Source organism: Capricornis sumatraensis, chromosome 19, assembly GCF_032405125.1.
Source record: "Capricornis sumatraensis isolate serow.1 chromosome 19, serow.2, whole genome shotgun sequence".
Classification (NCBI taxonomy): domain Eukaryota; kingdom Metazoa; phylum Chordata; class Mammalia; order Artiodactyla; family Bovidae; genus Capricornis; species Capricornis sumatraensis.
The window spans coordinates 27890839-27917806 of NC_091087.1; the positions used below are offsets into that span (position 1 = coordinate 27890839).

Genomic DNA, 26968 nt, shown 5'->3' on the forward strand with positions numbered 1-26968 from the left:
TGCCCCCCAGCCCAACACATGACAAACTGCATAGAGCAGAGGCTGCTCTCCTTTCATCTAGAAGAGAAACATCTGTGAAGCTAGATCTTGGCATCTTTTTTTTTTAATGTTGACCATTTAAAAAATCTTTATTGAACCTGTCACAATATCGTTCCGGTTTCTGGCTGTGAGGTGTGCGGGATCTTAGCTCCCTGACCAGGGACTGAACCTGCACCCTCTGTATCGGAAGGCAAAGTCTTGACGACTGGGCTGTCAGGGAAGTCCCAAGATGATGGCTTCTTTCCTGGACTCCGAGGTTTAATCAGGAGCTTGAACTCTACTGCATACAAAATCCCTCACTTTTTCCCTATCACATGTGGGATATGGAAACCATTTACTTTTGCTTGAAACCTGGCATGATGAACGTTACAATCACACCAATGCAATGCCAGTGGCCGCTGGATGTTTTCTTCCCCCCACCTCGTCACAGCTGGATCACCTGCAAGCCTGCCCTCTGCTTTCAACGTGCTGCAAACGCCAGTGAAGAGACCCTTCTTGTACTGGTATCTTTCTAGTCACCAACCAATGTCTGTCTGTTGTGTTCCCACCCAACAAACGAGCCTTCCCCTTCTTTCAGCACTTTCCTCAAAGTCTGGCTATCATCACCAGTTCTCATTACCATTCCTCTCACCCCAAATCCAGTGCCTTCTCTTAGCTGTTGCCTTGTTCATCTTCTCTGCACATCTTCCTTGTCCTAGCAAGGGGTGGTGCCGCCAAAGGACCCATGGTCCTTTCCTGATGACTGTTCTCTCTCAAACCCTCAATGATCACCTCTGTGCTGATAGATCCTAGCATGTGGCTAAGGTTCTGGGACCCTATTTTGAATTGTTTATACTATGGATGTTTATACTCAGAAAAGTTGTAATTTTTCCCAACCTGGAGCAATTCCTTTCCCAATATTCCTTTTTCTTCTAATATCAAAACTACTGCTTATCATGTGATATAAAGAGCATGAACTGGAGTCAGACAGAACCAGACCCAAGTTTGGTTCTGCTACTGCAAGTGAATGATCATGGGCAAGTTATTTAACCTCAAGGGGGTCTCAGTTTTGTCATCTGTGAAATGAGGAACCTTGGTTCAAGCCCCATACCTTCCTGATGCTTTGCTCCTCACTGGCCCCTTTCTTAATTTTTATTATTTTTAGAGTCAAGACCACGGTGAATTTTCAGTGGTTTTCTAATTGTTTCAGTTTATATGTCACATATATCAAACTGTATCATGAGTTCACAGAACTCAGGAGCCATATTCTACTCTTCTCTCCTACCTACCAAGGCATTTAACAGAATTCTAACTACAGGACTTCCCTGGCGGTCCAGTGGTTAAGAATCCACCTGCCAATGCAGCAGACATGAGTTCGATCTCTGGTCTGGGAAGACCCCACACGCCTCGGGACAGCTAAGCCCGTGCTCCAGAACTACTGAAGCCCTCAGGCCCTACCGCCTGTGCTCTGCAGCAAGAGAAGCCACTGCGATGTGAAGCCCATGCTCACCACACACAGAGAAAGCCCTCATACAGCAACGAAGACCCAGCACAGCCAAAATATAACGTAATGAAATTTTAAAAAATTTAGAAATACAATATTCAATAAATTGCTGGGCAGACTCATTGATTCTGTCTCAGGTTAAATTAAAGCACACAGACAGACGGTATGCAAGTGCCAGTGAGCTCTGTGCCCTAGAAACATCTACCTCTGGATTTAGGGACCAACAGCTTTCTCCGGAAGCCCTGAACACTACCATCTGCCAGTCACATCCAGGCCCACCTCCCAGTGACCGCCTCTCACCATCTGTGTCAGCCCTGTCACATGCCCACCACAGGAGCACCTGTCCATCTAATTATGGTACACGCTAACCCCCAAAACTTTACCTGTTCACTGGTGGCTGGTGTCTCTAGGATTTCAGTCAAGGTCTCTCCCGGCTGGAACCGGATGACATCCACAATTAAGCGTTTTGTGCTGAAAGGAGATTCAGGAGGCATCCACACATTAGCACCTGTCCCGCTTCCTCTCGAAGGGACCTCGGCAGGAGCAGAACAAACACCGCCTCCCAGAGTCCCACTGGGCAGCCCTAACACAGGTACCTGAAGCCCCAGGATCACTCATGCAGCTATGACAGAGTGGGCACTAAGGTCAGGATCTCAGAGATGCAAATTCGTTTCAGCATCTCATTAGCAAATAAGGCAGGTAAGTTCTGTGCCAACTATACTATGGGAGATGACCAGAACTATATTGGGCTTAAATGGCCAAGGTCATTTTAGGTACGAACAAGTGGACTCGTTCAGCAAGACCAAGGGACAGGCGTGATCACTGGGTTAGTCACTCCACTCCTCCTCCTTTCAATCCTCACTTCAGTAAGATGGTCCGAGCATCCATCTCTGCATTCTCGTCTCCAGGCACATCGAACTTATTGGTCAGTGTGAGAGACACTTCCGTCTTAGCCAGTGCCTCCTTATTTGGGTCATTTAAATTGCCAGCACCTTCTCCTAAAGTTTTGGAAGGGTAGGGAAAAAAAACCAATATAATACAGAGAAGAGACATTGGAGAGTAGATGATAATTCAAATAAAAGAGAATTCAAGTTTAAGAAGATAGTTGAATCAGCCAATATGTACCTTGTGGCAAGGATACCCTTCAGTGAGAAAAAAAATATTATGCCAAATGATTAAGACAAAGGACCCCTAATAAAATAATAAATGTTTGACAAATCAACACTGTAATATTTCTCTCTCAAAATACTCTGCTCATTTCCTTTATAGGACTCGTCATTTCTAGTCACACGAATATCCGTATTGCTCTTGCTGTTCAGTCGCTAAGTTGCGTCTGACTCGTGACTCCATGGACTGCAGCAGGCCAGGCCTCCCTGTCCCTCACCATCCCCCAGAGTTAGTCCAAGTCCATGTCCAATGAATTGGTGATGCCACCCAACCATCTCATCCTCAGATATGTGTTATATCTGAGCGTTTATAATATGCATTATTTGAGTCCATTATCCACTGGACTTTAGTTCCTAACAGATGGGGATGGCACCTCATTTCTTCCCTGATGTGTATTTGGAGCATGAACAGCGTGGAGACAAATGAGGAGACAATCACAGCACTCCTACCATGCTCCCCATCTCCAGCTTCCAGGCAGTTAAGTCGGAACCTTACCTATCAGGGACTCGATGGTGGGCACCTCGCCGAGGTCGTCCAGCAGCTCGTGGATCGGATCGTTGTGCTCCGGGGCAATGGCATCCTGGTGGTCTAACAGGAGCTGCATCCACACATCCAGGGGTCAATTCCATTCACACACTCAACCCACCATCCCCCAGCCCCACCCACAACATCTAACAGCACAAAAGATAGACAACAAAACTCCTGTGTTTTTAAGAACTGACAAATTAATCCTCAACAGACTGACCCAAATAAACAACATGACACACAGAGCAGCATGCTGGCCTGTGATGCATGAAGAAGAAATGCTGGTATTCTCCCAGTACCAGATAGAAAGGATTTAAATGCACCCTGCAGAAGAAAACTAGCTTCCCTGGCGGCTCAGACCGTCAAGCGTCTGCCTGCAATGCAGGAGACCCAGGTTTGATCCCTGGGTTGGGAAGATCCTATGGAGAAGGAAATGGCAACCCACTCCAGGACTCATCCTTGGAAAATCCCATGGACAAAGGAGCCTGGTAGGCTACAGTCCACAGGGTCGCAAAGAGTCAGACATGACTGAGCGACTTCAGTACAGAAGAAAGAACAAGGAAGCTCACAGACTTCAATACCCAAGTTATCAACGTACTCTACAACCAGTTCAAATGACTCACACTCATGCTTTTGCTTAAAGCTTCTGGTATATACTATCTTTTAATTTAGAGAAAAGTGCATCAGATCAACATTATTAATAATTCAGGGCCATTCGCCAAATCCTGCATGGTGATATCCTCAAAAATGACAATCACTGAAATTTCATTTTACTTCCTCATTTCTTGTTCTATATGCCCCCAAAGGGGAAAAGGAATGAATTGTAAAAACAGTATTTTATCCAGTCATTATATCAGAGGTCACAACAGAAATTCTGACGCCCACCCACGGGGCTTCTGATTCAGCTGGCCTGAGGTGGGGTTCTTGGAAATTTTGTTCTTAATAGCCAGCCCAGATGATATTGACACAGGTGGCCTGGGGATCAAGCAAGAAAGTTAAGAAAAATAAGCAAAGGAAGATAAGAAACAAGGCAGATGTGATGTCAGTAAGATCAAAGGATGGGGAGGTATCTAGCATCCAGAGACAGTGGGCAGCGGCCAGAGAAGGCAATTTAGACAGAGCAATGGAATCACGTCATTGAAGAACACTTACCGTGTGGGTGTTGATGATCTCGCCGATGGAGATGTAGATCACTGGCTTGGTGAGGGTCACTAAATCGGAGTACTCGTCCACATTAAATTTATCCTGAAGCTCTGGGACATCACAAGCAGTTTGGAAAAACCGTCTGAAAATAAACACAGGAGCCGGGCCCCAACAAGTGCCACGCGTTTAAGAAGCTGATTAAGGAAGGACACCCCACAAACCCTTGGAATGGTGAGTTCAAACAGAAGCCAGGCGAGACGGTTGACTTGAGAGAAACCGCGGCATGTCCGTTGTGCTTGACAGCCTTGGGACGTTGGTGCTCTTTCCACTTTATTTTAGTTCTGCCCACAAGAACCGCTCAACCATAATTTAAGACGGTTCTCAAACACCAGTTGTCGTTAGTGGACCCAACTCTCGAAGACAACGCCCTGAACTCACGACTGAATGATTAACTTACAAATACTAAAACTACTCTCCAATTCTTCTCTGATTGCAAAGTAACATGTGCCTGATGTAGACGTTATGTTTATGGTAAGCATTGTCTATTTCATAGGAACACATTTTACTTTTTAAAAATATTTTTAAGTATTATTTTTCATTTCTATTTTGCCTCTGTTGGGTCTTTGCTGCTGCTCACGGGCTTCCTCTCCCTGCGGGACAGGGGCTTAGTTGCTCCACAGCATGTGAAATCTTTCCGGACCAGGGATCCAACCCCTGTCCCCTGCATTGGCAGGCGGATTCTCAATCACTGGACCACCAGGGAAGTCCAGAACACATTTTAATAGCTCACACATGCTTCTCATCATCATCTGGAGCTCTGAGCACATCAGCAACGTATCCTACAATACTGTGGTCCAGGGAATTCTGGGTGTGGTATTTCATCTCATCGTTACCCTTAAAAGTTAGAAGCACACCCACTGTCTTCTATGTACCTCATCCCTTTCCCCTTACCTGAATTTCTGGTAGGACTGGGAGAGGTATTCATTAATGATGCTCAAGTGAGCATTATCTCCCAGGAACATCTTATTGGAAGCTGCGTGCTGGAGCATCTTGGCAATGGACCCAAGATTGCGGCGTTGGTCTGTGGTGAGCTGGCCTCCTGCCGACAGGTCAATGATGTCAAAGGCATCGGGAGCAACAATGGCTGGATTCATGTATCGGTAGTAAAGTAAGTTGCCAATAATCTGGGAACAGAGGAAAAAGAAATGGGTGTTAAAAGCCACTTCAACAAGAAAGCCAAAAATGACTTTGCTAACAAAACCAGAAAATGTGGCCCTGTGAGGAAAAAAAAAACCACTTTATACACACACACGCACACACACACACACACGCACACACACGCGCACACATGCGCACGCACACACGCACACACACACACCTTTTCTCAAGGCCTGAAACTAAAATGACCAAACTTCCCTCGACTGGATGCAGAGAAAAAAAAAGAAAATGAGAACAGAATTGAAAATCACTATAATGAAAGAACAGATTCAGAAGGTAAAAATGGTAGACATAAAGTCTGTTGTTGAGCACTTTAGGGCATTCTTTGTCCACATATCATGGCAGCAAATAAAGCTGTGTCAGCCACATGTACTTTTCATTACCATGGAGGTGGGCACTCATTCTAAGAAGCTAAAACAAATCCTTGAACTTGACCTAGCGTCATCTGTCCAACCCCCACCATCCTCATGCTGCGGACGTCAAAGGCAGACAAGTCAATGCCTCTGAAATCAAAGCCACTCAACACATATCTCTTCTACAGAAGAATTCAAGGACAGTCAAAGTATTTCCCCTGGAGTTTCATTCAGAAAAAAAGAAAATGAATTCACCTGAACAGAAAGTCTAGAATCGAGGCCTCACTGTAGGAAAGCAGAGAGCTAGGAGAGAAGAAAAATGCGTTCAGATTAAGGAAAAAAAAAAAGAGGGAGCACAGCTGAGTAAGAAAGAGTTATCAGCAACAGCCTTAGCGCAAACAACTGTGCTTGCTACCATTCACCTGGCCACCAGCAGAGGGAGCAAGTCTTCAGCAAAAAGACAGGACTCAAAGAAATGCTATCTCAAGACAGAAAAATCCATCTTCTCTACTTGGTGGATAGCCGTGTGCCATTCAAACAACATAGGAACCATACAGGAACTAAGAGAGGTATCATTTATTGTTTACCATCACTTTCAAAACCTCACGCTTAATGGTGAGCTACTGACAAAATCTATGCTAAGGTCCTTATTACTAAAGGTCTAAGGAAGGGAACAGCTACCCACTCCAGCATTCTGGCTTGGAGAATTCCATGGACTGTATAGTTCATGGGGTTGCAAAGAGTTGGACATGACAGAGAGACTTTCACCTTTACTTTTCATTTTCAAGCTCAGGCTTAGTCCTGGAGAAGGAAATGGCAACCCGCTCCAGTATTCTTGCCTGGAGAACCCCATGGACAGAGACCAGCAGGCCAGTCCATGGGTTCTCAAAGAGGCAGTCACAACCAAGCGACTGAAACAAACAAAACGAAGGTCTAAGGCCAGGTTTGGTCTGGGCACCTTTCCCTCCAAGGGCTACTATCGGAAGGGAAAGAACATGCCAGCTTTCGGTCTTACCTTCAGCAGCTCATCCTCACCAGCATCAGGGAACTTCTCGTGTAAGGAGTCCTTCAGCACTTTGGCAATGAAGCGCATCCCATAGCTGTGGGGTAGACAAAACTTGGTGAGAAGGACCGGGAGCTGGAGGCCACTAGTGCTGGGCTCTACCGGGGGCCACAGCGGGCGACACTCACGGGATTTTGTCCACGGAGCTGATGATGGCTGCCAGGAACTTGTCAGTCACAGCCCGCATGTTCCGGATGGAATTGTCTAGCCGAGTCCTGACTTCCTCGTGAGACAGGGCCTGCTCTGGGGTCACGTCGTAGGGCAGTTTGCTGGGAAAGCAAACATTACCCCCAAGTATGTTAGACCATCACTCCATGGCAAACAGAAGGGGAAAAAGTAGAAGCAGTGACAGATTTTCCCTTCTTGGACAAAGGTCCATCTAGTCAACACTATGGTTCTTCTAGTAGTCATGTATGGATGTGAGAGCTGGACCACAGAGAAGGCTGAGTGCCAAAAAACCGATGCTTTCTAACTGTGGTGTTGGAGAAGACTCCTGAGATTCCCTTGGACAGCAAGGAGATCCAACCAGATCCAGCCTCCAGCAAGGAGGTCCCAGATCCAACCCTGACGCTGGGAAAGATTGAGGGGAAGAGAAGAAGGGGGCAACAGAGGATGAGACAGTTGGATACCATCACCGACTCAATGGACATGAGTTTGAGCAAACTCAGGGAGTCAGTAGAGGACAGGAAAGGGTGGCGTGATGCAGTCCATGGAGTCGCAAAGAGTCTTAGCAAATGAACACAACTTAGCAAATGAACAACAACATGCTAGACCAGCAGCCTGAGGCAAGGCTGTGTCTTTCACAAGCAGAATGACCCAGAGAGACCAGGTAATTTTGTTACACTCACAGAGCTGGTGAACGGTGGGGCTGGAACTGGGGCTCGAGTTTTCAGCTGTGAATTTGGAGCCTAGATCTATGTGCCAGGCACTGTGATGGGCATTTGGGATCAAAGTGTTAAGAGACATGATAGCTCCCTGAGTTCCTCACGGTTTATACATGTGGGAGAGACACCCACGTAACTATCTATAAACACATCGTGCAACAAGAAGAAACTGACCGGAAGTCTTACAATGCCACAGAGAAGAGGCTTCTACTCAGATTGGAGGAATCAAGAAGACGTCCATAAGGAAGAAACGTATGAATTCAGAAATATGGGAGAAAAAAAAGTCTTCTAGGAAAGAAGATCAAACCCAAGGAGGTAAGAGGAGGACAGATGAGAACATTAAAATAAATAGAGGCCACGTCATGGAGGGCCCTGTGTGTATTGCTAAGTCTGGACTTTCCCAGAAGTCAGGGAGAGCCATTTAAGGGACAGGAGATCTGAATTTTGAAGGTTACCCCCCGAGAACCTCACGTCTGATCTAACCCTACTCTACACCAAATAAGAAACCTGCTGCAGACCACATTGCTCACATCTCTAGCCCTCACCCAAGCTAGATAAAATCAGAAACATTTTTGCTCTCTGAGCTATCTTTCCCCAGCATTTCCCATATTCTGGTGACACATTCCTGCTCTGGATGTACTCATGTAGGTGGTAAACTATGGCCTGGGCACAGAAGTCTCCTGGATTATGGTAATTTATTTGGCCTAACTTGCAGTGTTCCAGGGCAGCTCATCATTTGCCCACAGCATCTCCTGTTCCCTCTCACAGAACACAAAGATTTCACTCAGATCCAGGTGTCTCTTCACACCTAACCCCACTTCTGCGATGCCAGTGTCCTTCCAGTCTTAGGCTCTCTGAGCTCTTTTCACCTGCCAGCATTTGGACAGGAAGACTCTGCACTCGGCAGGGCCCACTGCACCCTCCAGCCTCCACCACATGATGCTCACCCGCTCAGAGAGGCTCTGTCCAACCACTCTAAGTTAGCTCCCACTTGTATGCTTTTTCACAGCTCCCTACAAAACTACAAAACTTCACAAAACTACTCTCAGCTTGAAACTTCATTTCTATGTACCTGTCTCATCTCTCCAAACTATGAACAGAGGGCAGGGAGTGTGTTGGTTTCAATCATTATTGTATGTCTCATCTGTTATTGTATTTTTTTTTTTTTTGGTTTGTTTAATGTAGACCATTTTTTTAAAGTCTTTATTGAATTTGTTTCAATATTGCTTCTGTTTTATGTTTTGTTCTGGCTGAGAGGCATGTGAGATCTTAGCTCCCCAACAAGAGATTACCCGCACCCCACCCCACTTAGAAAGTGAAGTCTTAACCACTGAACCGCCAGGGAAGTCCCCAGCATCGTATTAGTATATGTGCATTTAACCCACTGTCTGGCACTTGGGAAGTACTCTATAAATATTTGCTAAATAAGTGAAGAAACTACCAATTCAACTACTTAAAGAAGAGGTTCCTATGGAAAAACTATTTGAACAATTACTAACTTTCAAATCAAAGAAATATTAACTGCCTAAAAAGAGAGAGAAAATACTAAAAGCATGAAAGAAAAAGGGGCTGTGATGATCATACCTCGCCTCTCCTGTCTGGGACTCCATCTGGTTAACCCAAGACTTGTAAATATCCACGGGGTCAGTTTTGATGTTGAGGGTCTTGTCGTCCATGATCTCCTTCACCACTGGAGCCAAGATCTGTCTGAGCGCGTTCTGGCCCCGGGCGCCGCGGTTGAAACTCACAACCATCTTAATAACTGTTGGATTTCCTGTCACAATCTCTTGAATCTGATCTACTTTCGACCTGTAAAACACAAGAAACAAGTTCAATTCAAACTAATCACGAATCTACCAACTTTCGGATCCTTCCTACTTAAAGACCCCATCTCCTTAAAAACAGAAGTAGCTGGAAAGAGGTTGGGTACATGCTCTTTCTCTAGAAACTTTCCCAATCTCATCTGAATACGGAACCTGCCTGCTGCTGCAAACTCTCATCATGGGGACATGATCAGGTCTCTTATTAGCTAAAGATGAGAAAGTTTCCTGTTTGGATCAGTTTCTTTAAAATTCTATCTTAATACAGAATGTTTCTAAAATTACTGGCAAATGTCTTACTCTATCATCTCCCCAGAAACAGCAACACTTTATATTAGTGTTTGTATCAGTTCATCATTAGCATATTAGTTTATATTGTGTATATATGATTAGTTTATATTGGTGTGTAGTATACACAGTATGAAAAAGTGAAAGTGAAACTGTTAATTGCTCAGCCATGTCTAACTCTTGTGATCCCATGGTCTATAGCCCACCAGGCTTCTCTGTCCATGGGATTTCCCAGGTAAGAATACTGGAGTGGGTTGCCATTCCTTTCTCCAGAGGATCTTCCCGACCCAGGGATCAAACCCAGGTCTCCCGCATTGCAGGCAGATTCTTTACCATCTGAGCCACCAGGGAAGACCAATTAATTACATATATATGGTATATGTGTAGTTAATTTGTACTTTTAGTACAATTAGCTTGCATTAGTGTATAACATACATTGCTGTTGTGGTTTAGTCCCCAAGTTGTGTCCGACTCTTTGCAACCCTATCGACTGTAGCCCATCAGGCTCCTCCGTCCATGGGATTTCCCAGGCAAGAATAGTGGAGCGGACTGCCATTTCCTTCTGCAGGGCATCTTTCTGATCCAAGGATAGAACCCACATCTCCTGCACTGGCAGGTGGGTTCTTTATCGCTGAGCCACCAGGGAAGTTCTATACTATGTATTATTATGTTATAAAAAATAGATGCTTCTTTAGATTAAGTATTTCACACATATCACAGTGTGGAGAAAAGGCACAAACAGGCCTGAATCTCTAACTGGCAGCATCTGTGATGGAGGGGAGGGGTTCCCAGCTCTGCAGAAATCTGTCCCTACTTGATCTCCTCTTGCAGGGCTGTCTTGAAGAGCCGCAGGAGCAGGTACTCCTCGCGCTGGTTGGAGGCATAGTTGTAGAGAGTGAAGATCACAGAGTCCATGAACTTGGTGGACTTATTCTGGGGCATCTGAAAGATCAGCTTCGCCAGGTAGGTGGGGTTGGTCTGAAACATAAACCAAGGAATAAGTGACTTCCATGTAACGTGAAGGCTGGCACAAATATTCAAGACTTTCCAGCTTAAAGGATCAGGATGTACCTGAATAATAAAAGAAAAATAAGGCAAGCCCTTTGCTCACCCCTCAGTGGAAATCAGAAAGACTTCCACAGAGATCCATGCATAAGGTTTTCTTGAGAAAAAGTTAACTAACTTTTACAGTACTGATTCCAGGAGCCACTCACCTGCAGTAAATAAAATAAGTGTTGATACGCTTCCAATTTCTCTCTCTTCTCCTTGCTCAAAGCCTTCAGACCTCCCTTCTGTTTATTTAGCATCATCATATCAGACAACTGTTCCTTATTTTTTTTGGTAAGTTTTTTACTGTGGGAAACCACATCCTGTAAACAAACACATATATACGTAAATCAAAACACTTTCAAAGATGCAACTCTGGGCATTATGGACAGGTTTTTACCACGTAAAACCTTTCATGACGGTCTACTGCACTGGCAGATCCCATTATATATTTTAGAATTACTACCATCTGCTGTTGCTGTTTTAGTCACTCAGTCGTGTTTGACTCTTTGTGACCCCATGGACTGTAGCCCACTAGGCTCCTCTGTCCACGGGATTCTCCAGGCAAGAATACTGGGCTGGGTTGACACGCCCTCCTCCAGGGGATCTTCCCAACCCAGGGATCGAACTGCTTGGCAGGTTGATTCTTTACCACTGAGACATCTGGGAAGCCCCTGGAATCATTGCATTAAATCCTATTTTCATTATGTCAATCAAATCTATTCCTACTCAAGTCTACTTATAAAGAACCTAATCCTAAAAATGTCCATTGATTCAGGAAACCAGCTTCTAGGAGTCTATCTTACAAAGTCTTATATACAATAAAAGCTACATGTACACTGAAACATTAACTGCAGTATTATTCTGTAATAAAAAAAAGTTGAAAATGCCAAATAGTCTGGAAAAAGACGTGACTCAGACTACTTCCTGATCAATTATTACACTGCCATTAAAAATATTTGTGATGATATCACATAAAATGTATCTTATCCTCTATATTAAATAAAAATGTAGGATACAAAATGATTGTTAGAGTGGTGGAATTATGGGATGATTTTATCTATGCTTTTCTGTTTTTAAAAAATATTTATTTGGTTGCCCCAGGTCTTAGCTGTGGCAAGCAGACTCTTAAGTTGTGTCATGTGGGATCTACTTCCCTGAGCAGGGATGGAACCCAGGCCCCCTGCACTGGAAGCATAGTCTTAGCCACTGGATGGATAAGACTAAAGCTATATGGTCAAATAATTTCATTTCTTATATAACATGAAAGAAAACGCACAGCATTCACTGAGAAGAAGGCCAGCCCTTCAAGGCATAAAGGGGGGAGGCAGAGGTATCAGGGAGGACAGTGCCCCAAGGCCCTGGCTGGCAATGGACCATACCTGCAGTGTAATTTTATTTTTCACCAGCAGTCCGATTTTGATATCCATGAGATTGAGGTCATTCTCCAGCTGCTGGTTAGAACGGATAAGGGTAATAACCTCTTCCCGCATCTTCATAAGATCGAGCTCCTCCTGAAAATCCTGGTCACTTTGGTCAAGCAGGTGGACAAATTTCCGGACCACAATCATAGGCGGATCCTCAGCGTTGACTGACAGAGAGAAAGCATGTGTCAGATGAGGAATGGCATTCCCAGAAGTTCTGTCTCTTGGAAAGCATCAGCATTGTCATATATTTACAAAGGAAAACAAAAGCAGCTCTATTCACACGTAAGATATTCGTTTATTTTTGAGATGTGCAGAGACAACCACCAAGTGCAACCTTCCTGGTCATGCTACTGCTGTGTTGTTATGTGGAAGGCAGATACGGCAAGCAGCAAGACACCAAGCCATGGGTTAGCAAAGGGGCTTCAGTCACAAGCAGCACCCTGCCCCCCAAGCCTTGCCTGCAGGACAAGAAAAGAGATCCGTGGAGAATACCCAGAACCCGATGGCTCTCAGCCACTGCCTCAACTCTTCTCTGCTGAGCCACAGTTACTCACTGAGAGTCTTGTAGTCATCACGAGCTTTGTTTGCCCGGATAAAAGCCTGGATTTTGATAATGTCATTTATCTAAGGGACACAAAAGAAGAAATTTCTCAATTCATATGTCCACCACAAACACAGCAAAATTGATTCTACTGGTACTTCTCTCCCGGGGTACTCACATGATCTCGGAAATACTGCAGGCGTTCTCTATAGCGCTTTCTAGCTTGGTGCATCCTTGCCAGAGACTGGATCTGTGGAGAAGGAGAGGGGGTCCCAGAAATGAGAAGAGCCCTTCATCTCTGCACATGTCACGCTCGCATGCCATGCTGACGAGAAACCCTGCCTGGGATACGTACCTTTATAACTTCATCTTTGTGGGAGCGCAGGTAAGCCAAGCGGTCTTGGTACGCCTTCTTCTGCTTGTATCCTCTCCACTGAGACTGAAACCCAAATGTTACAGAAGACACGTCATTTCCCAAGGCTCAGAGGAGGTTAAAAAAGGTCCCCCAAGAGCAATTCGCGACACAGCTTTAAAAAGGACCACGCCCACTTGTGATGGAGGAAGGAGCAACTGGGCGGCACCTCCACCAGGAGAGCACCTGGCCAACTTCCACCTCCTGGAGGTGAGCACAGCGCTGCGCGCTTTTCAAAGGGCATCCACACAGATGCTGTCACTGGCTCCTCACAACCAATCGGCGAGGAATGTAAGATGAACATTAGCATCTGCATTTACAGAGGAGGACACAATCTCAGAGAAGAGGCTCGCCGCCACCTGCCAGTGCTGGAGTCGTAACTCCTAACCCAGAATTCTTTCCGAGCTTCCCTATCACTGAAGCAAAGTCAAGAGTTGCTTCTCTCCATATTCAAACCTCACGTAAAGGAATAGCCTTAGGAGACCGCGAGGTGCCGAGAAGAACTGCCACTGAGCTGGACAACTTACCACTGAATACCATTAAGCACACGCTTGATTATGTGGCAGTAGAGAAAGGGATGGTCAGAAGGCAAAAACCCACTCAGACATTCGATCATAGGCACTGGACTGTTCATCACGCCCAGACACTTGACTGTAGGCTCTGACTGTTCATCACACTCAGACACTCGACTGTAGGCACCGACTGTTCATCACACTCAGACACTCAGCTGTAGGCTCTGACTGTTCATCACACTCAGACACTCAACTGTAGGTGCTGGGTGTTCATCACACTCAGACACTTGACTCTAGGCACTGAGTGTTCATCACACTCAGACACTCGACTGTAGGCACTGACTGTTCATCACACTCAGATGCTCGACTGTAGGTACTGGCTGTTCACCACATTCAGACATTTGACTGTAGGTACTGACTATTCACCACACTCAGACACTCAACTGTAGGCACTGGGTGTTCATCACACTCAGACACGACTCTAGGCGCTGACTGTTCATCACACTCAGACACTCGACTATAGGCTCTGACTGTTCATCAGTCCTGCTCTGGAAGCCCCCTTGCTGTCTGCACACAGGAGGCTCTGAAATACCTGAATGCAGGTGATGGCCGGGATCTGTTTCTTCAGGAAATTCATCCTGGATTGGAACTCCTGCCGGACTAAGTACCCCCGGCAGCAAGCCTGCAGCTTGGTGATCAAGCCTTCGTTGGCCAGCCAAAGTTGTTCCCGGTTATACGCAGCCGTTACCCCAGAGATGGAACTCTGAAAACACAGCAGTCACGTGAAAAGATGTACACATACAGAGTTTTAACATGGTGTCATCTGCAGTGCACACACTAATGCTCACAGCTGGCCAAGGCTATAGTTGCAGTGCACAGGCTTACTGACCTCACGGCATGTGGGATCCTCCTGGACCAGGGATCAAAACCATGCCTCCCGCGTTGGCAGGTGGGTTCTTTACCACTGACCCACCAGGGAAGCCCCTATTCTAGACCTTTAGCCAAGAAACAGGAATGAAGACTTCAGGTCTATTTTTCAAGGCCAAGTTGTCCTCACATCCTTCTTTGACCTCATGTCATTTCCTTTACTCACTCACCTACCTAATGCTGACCATCCCAGGAACTGTGCTTCCTGGTCTGGGGTCATACTGACAAGAAGACAGAGAGACAAGTGCCACCAAGGCCTGGAGCCCCTGGAATGCCACAGAGGAGGGCCCTGTGGGGGAGTGGACAGACTACAGATGGTCTGGAGAAGCAGCCTAGCGTGTTTGGACTGTTACTACCAGCTCCGGAGAACCATCAAACCTTCAAAGAAGAATAAAACCGTCAGATATGTTTTTAGAAAAGCAGCATGGTTAGCTGAGTAGCTGGCAGATTAGCATGAGCGGGTGAATTAGAATTCTGGTAGCGTATGATCCCAGTGAGAGCAACCCTGGATCACTCTGGGTGAGGGCAGGAGTGCCGAGAATGGTTACTGAGAACACCTGCAGACCCACCTGATAGCCATGGTCCCTTCTTGTCTTGGATGTCAGAGCTGTTCCCCTGCTACCCCCAGGCCGCAATGTGTACAGTTAAAAGACTACATGAGGACCTCCCTGGTAGTCCAATGGTTAGGATTCTGTGCTTCCACTGCAGGGGGGATGGGTTTGGTCCCTGGTCAGGGAATTAAGATCCCACATGACATGCAGTGCAGCCAAAAAAACCCCCAAATAAACAGAAATAAAAAGACTGTATGACCTAGGGACAGTCCATGGGATGCAAGCAGAAGCAGCTTGGTAAGATCTTTGGGAAGGAAAACTCTTTAAGAGAGACAGACAGTTGGCATCAGGCCTGTCTGTTCTCCTTCCCGTCTTCCTACTTCCTGCCTGCCTTCCTTCTGGAGGACAAGGTGACCTTGAGAATGGCAGAGCAGGAAGACAGAAGAACCCTGGGACAGACCAGATCGTGGAGCCACCACACCTTCCCTGGATGCTCAACTCCAGAATTACTTTATGTGAGGAAAAAAAAAATACACCCTCATGTACCACTCCAGGCCCAATTTTCCTGCCAACCTGTGCTGAGGTGTCTGCTGGACTCCTAAACTGCAGATGCAAAGGCACACCTGGTGGTGAGGAGAAGGACTTAGGTGGCAGGCGGCGAGTCTGAAGGAATAAGACTTAGGTTTGCAGGCACACAGGCCAAAGTGGGGGCTACCGGCTTGAAAGAGACGACTGAGGAAGCCTACAGAGGAAGAGAAAGGGGCTGATGGAACCCAGATATAACACAAGTGGAGTCAGAGGAAACGAAAGGAGAGAAAAATTAAGCAGGGACACTCGGAAGTAGAACCAGAAGAGAACAGCGCTGGAGAAGCCGAAAGAGTTGAGGGTTTAAGGAAGAAAACACACTGAGAGGCCGCCTATGATGAGAGCACACCTCCTCGCTGAACTTGGCCATTAAAAGGCCACTGATGCATTCTGAAGCAGGAGTTTTACTAAAGTAAGAGCTGGATAGCCATGAGCTAAGACGTGAATGGTAATGGAAAATGAATTCACGAAGGACAGACAAACTTAAAGGCATTTAGTAAGAACAGAGTATGAACTTACAGGCAAGACTGAATCAGGAGAGCTCTAGAGGATTAAAATTTTTCTCTTTTTTGTTTTTCAAAGACAGGGAGACATCATTATGTATGTAGGTGGTATTTAAAACTATATGCTTGAACCAGCAGCACCAGTATCACCTGGGAGCTGGCCAGAAATGTAGAATTTCAGGCCTCATGTCAGACCCACAGAGTCAGTCTTCACGTCACCAGGATCCCCAGGTGATTCACACACACACGTTAACTTCTGGAGAGCATTGATCTATGTTACACAGAGGAGGTAACACTTGAGATGGGTATGCCTGGACAGCCAGAATTTTGACAGATGTAGATGGCAGGGGAGGGACATCTCACATTAGCAGGGACTTTGTTTTGTTTACGATTACACATCTGATGCGCAGAAGAATATCTGGTACATGTAGGAGGATAGGAGGTGTTCAGAAAGTGTCAAATGAATGAAGAAATTCTAAAAAGAATGAACATCAGCATCAGCAAAGACATAGGGGATGGTAAAGATGTGCTTTGAAAGCTGAGATAAAAATATGCTAACTATGTGAAAGTGCAGGCTATAGTCTAATAAAGTTTGGAGTTTGTGGGATAGTCAGAAAAGAGATTAAGCATGTAAATTGGGAAAGATTAAGAGTAGTTGTATTTAATGAGGTGTCAGAACAACTTCTCATTTTTCTTTTTTGCTGGACCATCCAAGTTTTCTTTAAAAAAAAAAAACGCACACAATTTATCTGACCTAATTCTATAATCCAGATGTTCTACTAATTTAGATCTGAGGTACTCGTACTAAAAAAAATTATTCCAAATTAGTTACATAGCCTTAATTTTATTTTTAAAATTTATTATTTACTTTTAAACCTTTTTATTTTATACTGGACTATAGCCAATTAATAACGTTGTGACAGTTTCAGGTGAACAGCGAAGTGACTCAGCGATACAGATTCACGTATCCATTCCCCCTGAACTCCCCTCCCATTCAGGCTGCCGCATCACACTGAGCAGAGTTCCCCGCGCTGCACAGCAGGATCTTTTCTGTAGCCTTACTGTTAGTCTAGGGCTTCTGACCACACACCCTTGTTCTTCCTAAATAGTATAACCTCTAAACTACAGGTACTGTCTCTCAGCTTCTTTTGTGAATAAATGTGACCTACCTGGATCTCCTCCCGAGAAAGTTGCATGGAATTCTGCACAAAGTCTGAGGGTTCATCCCATCCTCCTTCCTGGGTCTCCAGATTGTGGTAATAATAATATCCACCTTTCACCCAGTGCTTCACCCACTTGCTGTTGTTATCTCCTGACATAAATGAAAGATCAGAGAAACTCAGAGCCACACTCCCCACAGCCACATGTCTAATCCTATAGGATCATTCTGATTAGGCTAAGCAACCGAAATGAAGACCATTCCCAAAACCTGCCCCTTGGGTCTATCAGAGTAAACAGGGATCCTCAGTGCCTCTTAAATTATGGCTCTGTAATGTCTCATTTAGCTCATTCATGTCCACACTATAAAAAGAAAATCCCTATGAAGTCCACATGGGGAAACTGACCTCGTCTACCTCTGCCCCTTTCAAAGCCCCCACCAAAGTAAAACCACCTGTATCAGAAAACTATTCTCATAAAAGACTTGCAAACACTCAGTCTCTCTAGTTAATTTTCAAAAAAAGGGGGGGGGGCATAAAATGGGATAAAATATCTTATCTCTATTCCCCCCTTTCTGCAGATGAACTACTTTTAAGTATCTTATAGGCTTAGGTAATCAGAACTATATCCTATGAAAGAAACATTTTCAGAAAATTGACCTTCTTAACAGTAGCTGTACTCAAGGGGCAGAAACAGTTATTTTTAAACACGGGAGTATTATCTCCTTATGCAATGAGCCCCATACTGTATACAGTGCCTTTCCCTATAGCTTGGCCCTTTCCTCTTCTTTTGTTTCATGACATCGCTAAGCTCTTACTTACTGACACACTGATTTACCCATAACTCACCTGCTGCCAGTTTTTTCTTCTTGGCTTCAGCAAGGTCACTCTGGTAAGTCTCACCACATTCGGGGATGACGCCATACAAGCCGACGTCGGGGGAACGAAGGGCGCTGAGTGTTTTGCCGACATCGCCTTTCTCCACTGCTTCATTGATGGCAAGGATCCCTACGGCAACTACCCCAGGAGAGAACGGCTACTGGAATAGTTTAGAAAGCACCTAGATTTGCTTACTAGCACACTGTCCCCCCTACAACTATCTTGTTTTTTTTTTTAAATTTTGGCCACACCACCCAGCCGGTGGGATGGTTCCCCATTCAGGGATAGAGCCCGGGCCTCCACGGTGAAAGCGCCAAATCCTAACCACCAGGCAATCAGAGAATCCCCAGCCCTCTATCTTGGTCAAGCTGAGTACTGAGCTATGGAACACCTTGCCACTCCCCACTTTCCATCAGAACAGAAGTAAAACAGATACATACACCTCTGTGCCTCTTGGGTGTCTTTGTTGGACTGCCTGATTCCACCTTGAATTTCATCCAACCATAACACAGCTGACTCATCCTGGGTTTCCTATAAACCATTAAGAGCAAAACGGTATTAGAGGCATGAAATCAGGGTACATGCCATGATGGTGGCTTCTGAGACTCAATGAGAAACAGAGGAAGAGGTTTCATATATACAAGACATGTGGAATAATCAACTGGAAGAAGCCAGCATCAAAAACTAGTAAAAGGGTTACATGAGAAATATCTCAAATATAAGTGACGGATATAGGAAGATGAATTCCAGTCATTCAGGAGAACAAGAGTAGCTAGAAGGGGCAAAAGGTCCAAACTGGGAAGAGGCCCAGGGACTTAAATGCTGACAAGGACCACAGCACGCACATGAATACACAGTACATTTTTTTTTTAAAGCCTTCTTTGCCAGCAATATTCAGAGGGAGTAAATATTCTCTATGTATTTTTGGGGGTTCCCTGGTGGCTCAGTGGTAAAGAATCCACCTGCCAGTTCAGGAAACACAGGTTCGATCCCTGATCTGGGAATATCCCCTGGAGAAAGAAATGGCACCCCACTCCAGTATTCTTGCCTAGGAAATCCCATGGACAGAGAAGCCTGGTGGGCTACAGTCCATGTGGTCGCAAAGAGTCAGACACAACTTACCGACTAAGCAACAACAAAAATACATTCTCTATGACCACTATTTTTAAGACTATCAAGACTTTATCACATGTAAAGCTAGGAGTCACTAGGGGAATTTAAGCTTATCATCAACTTATATTCTAAAACTTGGAAGTTAAATCAGTTGTTGGAAACTTAGAGACACATCTTCACACAGAAACATAATAAATGGTGATTAGTTTACTCAGCATGGCCAACAAGAGTTTCTCCAGCCCACAGTGTAGTTTGAGTTGAATACTAGTGACAAGAGTGAGGCAGAAATGGAGTCTTTTTCTCCTTTTAGGCAAGGCACCTCGGGTTTCAAAGTGACCAGGCTGGGAGAGCTGTGTTTGAGACAACCTTGGCAGACCTAGCAAGAGTAACTACTCCTGAGGCTTGAGCTAATAGCAGTTGGGATAAATTGCAGCTCAAAAAATCCTTTGAGACTGCTTGATATAAATATAATTTGCCAAGGCACCAAGGAGACGGTTGGGGTCAGTTACTTTAACTGTGTTGTCAGATGAAGCAGGGTCTTGGTTTTGGGAAAAAATGGAAAGTTTCACTGTCTTCAGCACGCACAGTAGTTGAAGAAACTACAAAATCTTAAAGGAGGCTTGGCTTTCCTCCTCTGTTATTGGGGAGAGACACACTATTTCATTCAGCCAAGCCAAGAAGTCACAAATCCCCGCAGTTTACAAAGTGCCTTGGTGACAGGGTAAGGCCAAAGGAAGGCACCTGAAATCCAAAGTAAAGATTTCGCTCAAATGCAGAGTTTTAGAAAGAAAGACCACTTTAAATTATGTTAAGTGCTGGGCTTACAATCATAGGCACTATCCCAATGTAAGAAGCTCAAAGTCTTGGTAAAGGAAAAGAGGACTCCAATAAACAAACGCAAGAACAAGTCACCCAACAGCTGCAGAACTTAGCCGTTCTCTACCACTGGTCAGTTTCTGTTACTCAAAATAGAAAATGGCCACACACAACTCTCAAGAGTCCTATGAATAAACACTGGCAGTGCTAAGTAATAGTTTCAACATGAGATAATACACTGAGTCAGTGACAACTTAAACTGAGAAGTCATGAGCGAGACAGCTGAAGGTGTAGTCTCTGAGAGAAGTGGCGTAAACGTCCTTGCACCCTAAAAATGGGTACTTCCACAGAATCGCGTCATTTGGAGGTTCACTTTTAGGCTACTCGTACACGAGCAATCTCTGCACAGAATCTCCTGTAAGCAAAGCTGGGAGGTTTGGCTCAGCCTTCCTTGCATCTGGAGAAAGCTGGAGCTTAACAAGAACTCTGACCATCCAGGGGATTTCCCTGCTGGTCGAGGGGCTAAGATTCCATGCTCCCAATGCAGGGGGCCCAGGTTCAATCAGGAATTAGATCTCACATGCTGCGACTAAGATGAAAGACGAAGATCGAAGATCCCTTGTGCTGCAGCAAAGACCTGGTGCAGCTGAATAAATAAGTAAATATCAAGAAAAAGAAATTCTGACCATCCAGAGTTCTGTCATCTTTGTCCCATGCAGACTAGAGCAGGAGGAACAAAACATGGCCTTTCATACACACATTTCATACGTTCCTCAGAAACAAGTGACAGAGCTGTGGTGTGAAAGGGAAAAAAAAAAAAAAGACTCGATCTGTGTCTTAGGTGGGTCAGGGGGAAATGAGATCGAAACATCCTTCCTCTGACTGAAGGAGGCAAGACAGATGACACACACCATCATCCCAGTATAAGGCGAGAAGAGGACCTCACTACTCCAATTAGATCAAATCAGATGACAAAACCCAACATCCTCCTGTGAGAGTTTGCTCTAAGGAATAACTCAAACCACTCTAGAGAGTTAAAAACCTGACAAGATACTGTAGAGGATATTAAGATGAAATAGATTTAATGTGAAAACGCCATATAAAATATACCGAAATAACCTCCCCTGACATCTCTGACTACACTTTGAAGCACACTGCATTTTAGAAGAGGTAAAGAGCCAGGGACCAGAAACAAGAATCCAAGTAGTGGGCAGTGATTGGAGGTAAAAGAGGTAGAGATGCCACAAGATACAGGGAAAGGAAAGGGAAGACAGGTGAAAGAAAGAACAGTTACCATTTTATGTATATATATGGAAAGCACACAGACATTTGCAAAGGGTACTGTGAAAGTGCAAGTCGCTCAGTTGTGACCGACTCTGCGACACCATGCCTGCCAGGCTTCTCTGTCCATGGAATTCTCCAGGCAAAAATACTGGAGTGGGTAGAGTCCCTTCTCCAGGGGATCTTTCCAACCCAGGGATTGAACCCAGGTCTCCCACACTGCAGGTGGATTCTTTACTGTCTAAGCCTCCAGGGAAGCCCAGAATACTGGAGTGGGTAGCCTATTATCTTCCTGATCCGGATTCCTTGCCAGTTGAGCTACCAGGGAAGCCCACAAAGGGCACTTCTCACCCCTTAAAACCTCCTTAGAAGTCTCTCTTGTTTTATGTGGCATGGATGCACGTGTCATGATTTCTAAAATATTCATAAATGTGTAGACACATATGTGTAATATAAATGTAATATCTTAGCACTCATCACATACATTAACCATGCTATATATACACATAGATATACATTAAAGCATCATACATACCATATACACATGAAACACACATACATGAATCTATAAAACATTTATTAACACAAGTGCTGAGCAATCAAAATGGAGCCTTGATGGTTTAGGTATCGATCTTCTTGTTGCTCACAGTAAACGTTCAGGGAAAGAGCTAGAACTGGGGGTGCCACACATTTGGGAGGTTTGGGACAGGAGCAGTGTACCAAACAAAAGTATCCGATATTCTAACAGCTGGGCCAGCTGTGTCAGTGCACACCCGCTGGGTTTTAGCTACATGCACGTATGCATGCCTGTACACACAGACTGCGGTGGCTGAGGAGAAGCAAGACTTAACATCATTCATATTTACAGTTATAAGTTCCTGGAGAACCCCTGGTGATACTGAGGCAGGGCCCTGTGGGGTTCCAGGGCACAGAGTCTTTCTGTCTCCCATTTCTTTGATTACAGGAAACAGCTTTCATTCAGCCTCTGTGACCTTCCCTGAGTTTGGTATTCTGCCCACAAGCATGTAGACCCCAGACTAGTTGGACCTAAAGGTTGATGACGCTGACTCTTCTTACCTCACTACCCACCCATCAGTCTCTAAAACTTCTTACTGTCTTCTCCAAGTGGGGACATGCAGCTTTTCAAGGCAGGAGTTTGCTGTGTCCCACTTTGCCTAGCAAAGTAATAAAGCTATTCTTTTCTGCTTCACTCAAAATTCTGTCTCTGAGATTCGATTTGGCACTGCCGCACGCAGAAGCTGAGCTTTAGGCATCACTAATACCATGCCTTGGAATTCAAACAATACTAACCCAGTGACCAGTAATCTACTTTTAGCAAGGATTCCCAAGGCACTAGATTTAAAGAAAGAGAGGAGTGACTTGGTGAAAACAGTAGAGGCAGAACCTCCGAATATCCCTTCTACATAAAAACAACAAAAACACTGGCAAAAATCATCAGGATTAACTTTTTCAAAACTCCAGAAATTAACCAAAGGCTTCCAGCAGTCAGAGAGAATTTATCAAGAACAGTTGACTCTCTGTAAGAAGAGTGAGGTTTGTGGCGCTTTAAATGGCTTTATTCCCTTTTCGTGCTCTGCCCACACACTCGGCTCCCACCCCGTACACACCTTCCTCCTTCAAATCTACCTATTCCCAGAGAACTGTCATTAGTTGACACATTAGGGAGTTCCCTGGAAGACCACAGCTAGGTTCTCTTTATTTGACCTGACTCAGAGCATGCCCAGTGCAAACAGCCTTTCTGGAGTATCTGTCCAAAACAGTAAGGGGTAACTGCTTCACATCAGAGATGTCTGAGGCAGTGGATACACACTTAGGCAAAAAAAAGGCTAACAGAAGAGCTTAAAAGGATGGACTTCCCCAACGGTCCAGTGGTTAAGACTCCATGCTCTGACTGCCAAGGGAGAGTTCAACTCCTGGAGTTCAATCCCTGATCGGGGAACTAAGATCCCACAGGCTGCGTGCACAAAAAAATAAAACCAACTCCAGAGGAAAAGCTAGAGAATGAGATGTCCACAGACAGCTCTGAAAAGCGCTGACAAGTTCCTGGGACGGGGATCTAGACGACAGTGCATGTGTAGGCTCTGCACACGCTCAGAAAAGATCTGACAAGACTGTAAGCTCTGGCCACTGGCTGAGCCTGAGGCTCTGGGCAAGCATGAAGTGAAGGTTAAAGCAAAACTGTGAACTGCCTAGCTGAGTGTTGAAGGCAGGCCCCAACACACAAAGCCCCTCAGCAAAGGCTGGAAGCTTTGCTGGTTCTAGGCATTCAGGGAAATTTCTGTCTGATCATTAGCTGACCACTAGCTAACCAAGCAGAGACTTCAGCGGACACACATGACAAAGAACACAGACTTGGAAGAACTGAAAGTCACTAGCAAGCAACGACAGAAGTGAACCGGCAAAGCAATAAACCCCAAGGCGGGGCAGAAGCTGATTCCCAACCCTTCTCTATTACATTATTAAAGTGTCTAGCTTTCAGCCAAAAGTTACAAGATATGTGAAAAAACAAGACAGCACAGTCCAGAGAGGAAAAGAATAAAGCAGACAACCAGGAGACAAAACAGTCAGTCAGCAATTCAAAGTATGCTCAGATAACTAAGGGAAATGAGAACGATGCCTCACCAGATAGAGAATATCACACGCATGCACACACACATTAAAGAAACAGATTAAATTATGGAGTTGAAAAACACAATAACTGAAGTAGTCACTAGAGGGATTCAGCAGATTTGAGTAAAGGGAAGATATATGCAAAGTGAAAGAAAAAGAGGCATTTTACTTGAAGAAAATCTGAACAGATCTATACCAAATATAGAGATAAAAACCAGTTAAAAAAAAAAATCAAAACATAGCCTACAAAAATAAAACCAAACCAAAAATTCAGGACCATATGACTTCACTGGTGAATTCTACCAAATGTTTAAAGAAGTAACATTGATCCTTTACAAACTTTTCTAAAACGTAAAAGAGGATGGAACACTACTCAATTCATTCTATGAGGCCTTTATTACTCTGGTACCAAAACCAGACACAGAGATAATACAAGAAAAACAGACCAAATTTAAATTAAGCTCTTTCACTTGCTAAATTTGGAACTCAGATGGCTATTTTTAAAACTACTCCCAAGAGGAACTTAAAAGCTGAGCTGAAGCTTAAAAAGAAGACAATTATACCGAAACTATAGTGTACCCAACTGAGCCTGGCAGTGTAAGTAAAATCTCCTCTTAATTCTCCCTATTCCCCTGCCTTTGATGGACTCTGGAAAGTTATTCCACACCAAAAGGAAATACTTCAAACTCCAGTCACATCCTCTAAAAGTTTAACTCCCATGACCCAAACAAAGGGAGCAGTGAGGCCCATCACATGATGAGAGCAGGTGCAACTTATATCCTCAATCTTCTTTCCTTTTTTAGACATGGACCCAGACTTAGTTCATTCTTTCAAAAGTCCACTCCTTCTGGACTAATAAGGCAGCAAAAGACAACATGACCACCACTGGCCTGTGCAGAATCATAGCAGCCAGGCCCCACACCAGAGATTCTGGACTAGTAGAAACAGCATTAAAGCTTAGGAATCTGCATTTTAAAAATGACCTTTCAAGGTTTCTAGTGATCAGTCGAGTTTGGGAAGCTCTGATCCAACAAACTGGTATCACAGACAGACCTCCATTTATGGCTTCCTATGGCCAACTGTTTCTCACTAGAGGGAACTAAAACCAGCTCATGCCTCTGTTTCAATTTCCCGGCTACAGAATTTCCTGGGAGTTGTGATTCAGCCGGCAGCACAGGATCAACTGACATGCATAATAACGACCCTCTTAAAAGGAGCCTGGTACTTGCTACATGTGTACATTTAGGACACATTAATGTCAAGCACTCTCTTGACAACAGAACCAAAGATCTATCCACATTACAGTATGGGGCTTCCCTGGTGGTCCAGCAGTTGGGAATCTGCCTGCCAATGCAGGGACACCAGTTCAATTCCTGGTCCGGGAAGATCCTACACGCCAAGGAGCACCAAAAGCCTATGTGCCACAACTACTGAAGCCCACACACCCTACAGCCCATGCTCCACAAGAAGAGAAGTTACTGCAATAAGACGCCACACTGCAACTAGAGTAGGCCCCACTCTCTACCACTAGGGAAAGCCCACGCACAACAACAAAGACCAATGCAGCCTAAATAGATACACACATTTTAAAAATAAAATCTAGGCCCTGGACTAATTCCACAGTTGATTTTTGCCGCTTAAAAAAAAATAATTGTATTATCTACAACTCCTGCCCCACAGCCCAAACTTACAGAATCCACAAGGACGTCAGTGTACAAAAGCTCCAATTATACAAAAGCACTGGTCTGTTTTACTACTTTTCACTTTCCAGAAAGAATCTGACCTCCTGAATAAAGAAATTCTTTTAGCTCTTCTGCCTGCTGCAAGAACCTCATGGCAGGGATCTTCAAAGTTGCAGGTCTCAGCACAACTGTTGAGGAGGTCCTTATTCAACTGTTGTTGGAAGAATTTAAAAGGAGATGAACCACAATTCAGATAAACAGATGGTCATTACATTTTAATCACAGAACAAACAACTGAGGGCCTACTAAACGCATGGCAAATTCCTACTCGTAAGGACTAAAACAGGTATAAATCTCATCCATCTCCTCAACAAACTGGCTAGGAGGCAAAACAAACTTTCTAAAACTGTGTGACAGTTACTTTGGAAAACATATTCATATCAGCATTATCCCCAACAGCCACAAAGTGGAATCATGATCATCAGCTCATGAACAGATAAATAAAATGTGGTGCAGCCATACAACGGAATATTGTTCAACAATAGAAAGAAAATACTAATGCATGCTACAGTTTGGATAAACCAAGCTAAGTGAAAGAAGCCAGTCACAAAGGACCACACCCTGTACTGATGATTTCATTTATATGGAATGTCCAGAACTGACAAATCCACAGACGGAAAGTAGACTGATGGGTACCTAGAGCTGAAGAGATGGCAGGGAAGCAACTTGGTACTGACGGATACCAAGTTTCTTTCTTTGTTAAAACAATACTTGTTTATTTATTTGGCTTTGCTGGGTCTCAGTTGCGGCACATAGGATCTTTTAGTCACAGCAGGTGGGACCTAGTTCCCTGAACAGGGGTTGAACCTGGGCCCCCTGCACTGGGAGTTTAAGAGTTTCAGTCACTGGGCCACCAGGGAA

General features: G+C 44.7%; 1 protein-coding gene across 1 annotated transcript in view; it reads right to left on the bottom strand.

Annotated features, from left to right (window-relative positions):
* The window catches only part of IQGAP1 (IQ motif containing GTPase activating protein 1), a 110825-nt gene that overhangs the window by 13294 nt on the left and 70563 nt on the right, over positions 1-26968 (bottom strand). The window contains exons 16-33 of the mRNA XM_068991560.1: positions 18965-19055; positions 18495-18662; positions 17658-17800; positions 14515-14685; positions 13354-13437; positions 13177-13248; positions 13012-13081; positions 12413-12621; positions 11198-11353; positions 10798-10961; positions 9460-9684; positions 7120-7260; positions 6944-7028; positions 5309-5541; positions 4367-4499; positions 3185-3287; positions 2385-2520; positions 1906-1993 (exon numbers count right to left, since the gene is read on the bottom strand). Of these exons, the coding sequence (XP_068847661.1) occupies positions 1906-1993; positions 2385-2520; positions 3185-3287; positions 4367-4499; positions 5309-5541; positions 6944-7028; positions 7120-7260; positions 9460-9684; positions 10798-10961; positions 11198-11353; positions 12413-12621; positions 13012-13081; positions 13177-13248; positions 13354-13437; positions 14515-14685; positions 17658-17800; positions 18495-18662; positions 18965-19055 (2472 nt within the window). The remainder of the gene's footprint in view (positions 1-1905; positions 1994-2384; positions 2521-3184; positions 3288-4366; positions 4500-5308; positions 5542-6943; positions 7029-7119; positions 7261-9459; positions 9685-10797; positions 10962-11197; positions 11354-12412; positions 12622-13011; positions 13082-13176; positions 13249-13353; positions 13438-14514; positions 14686-17657; positions 17801-18494; positions 18663-18964; positions 19056-26968) is intronic.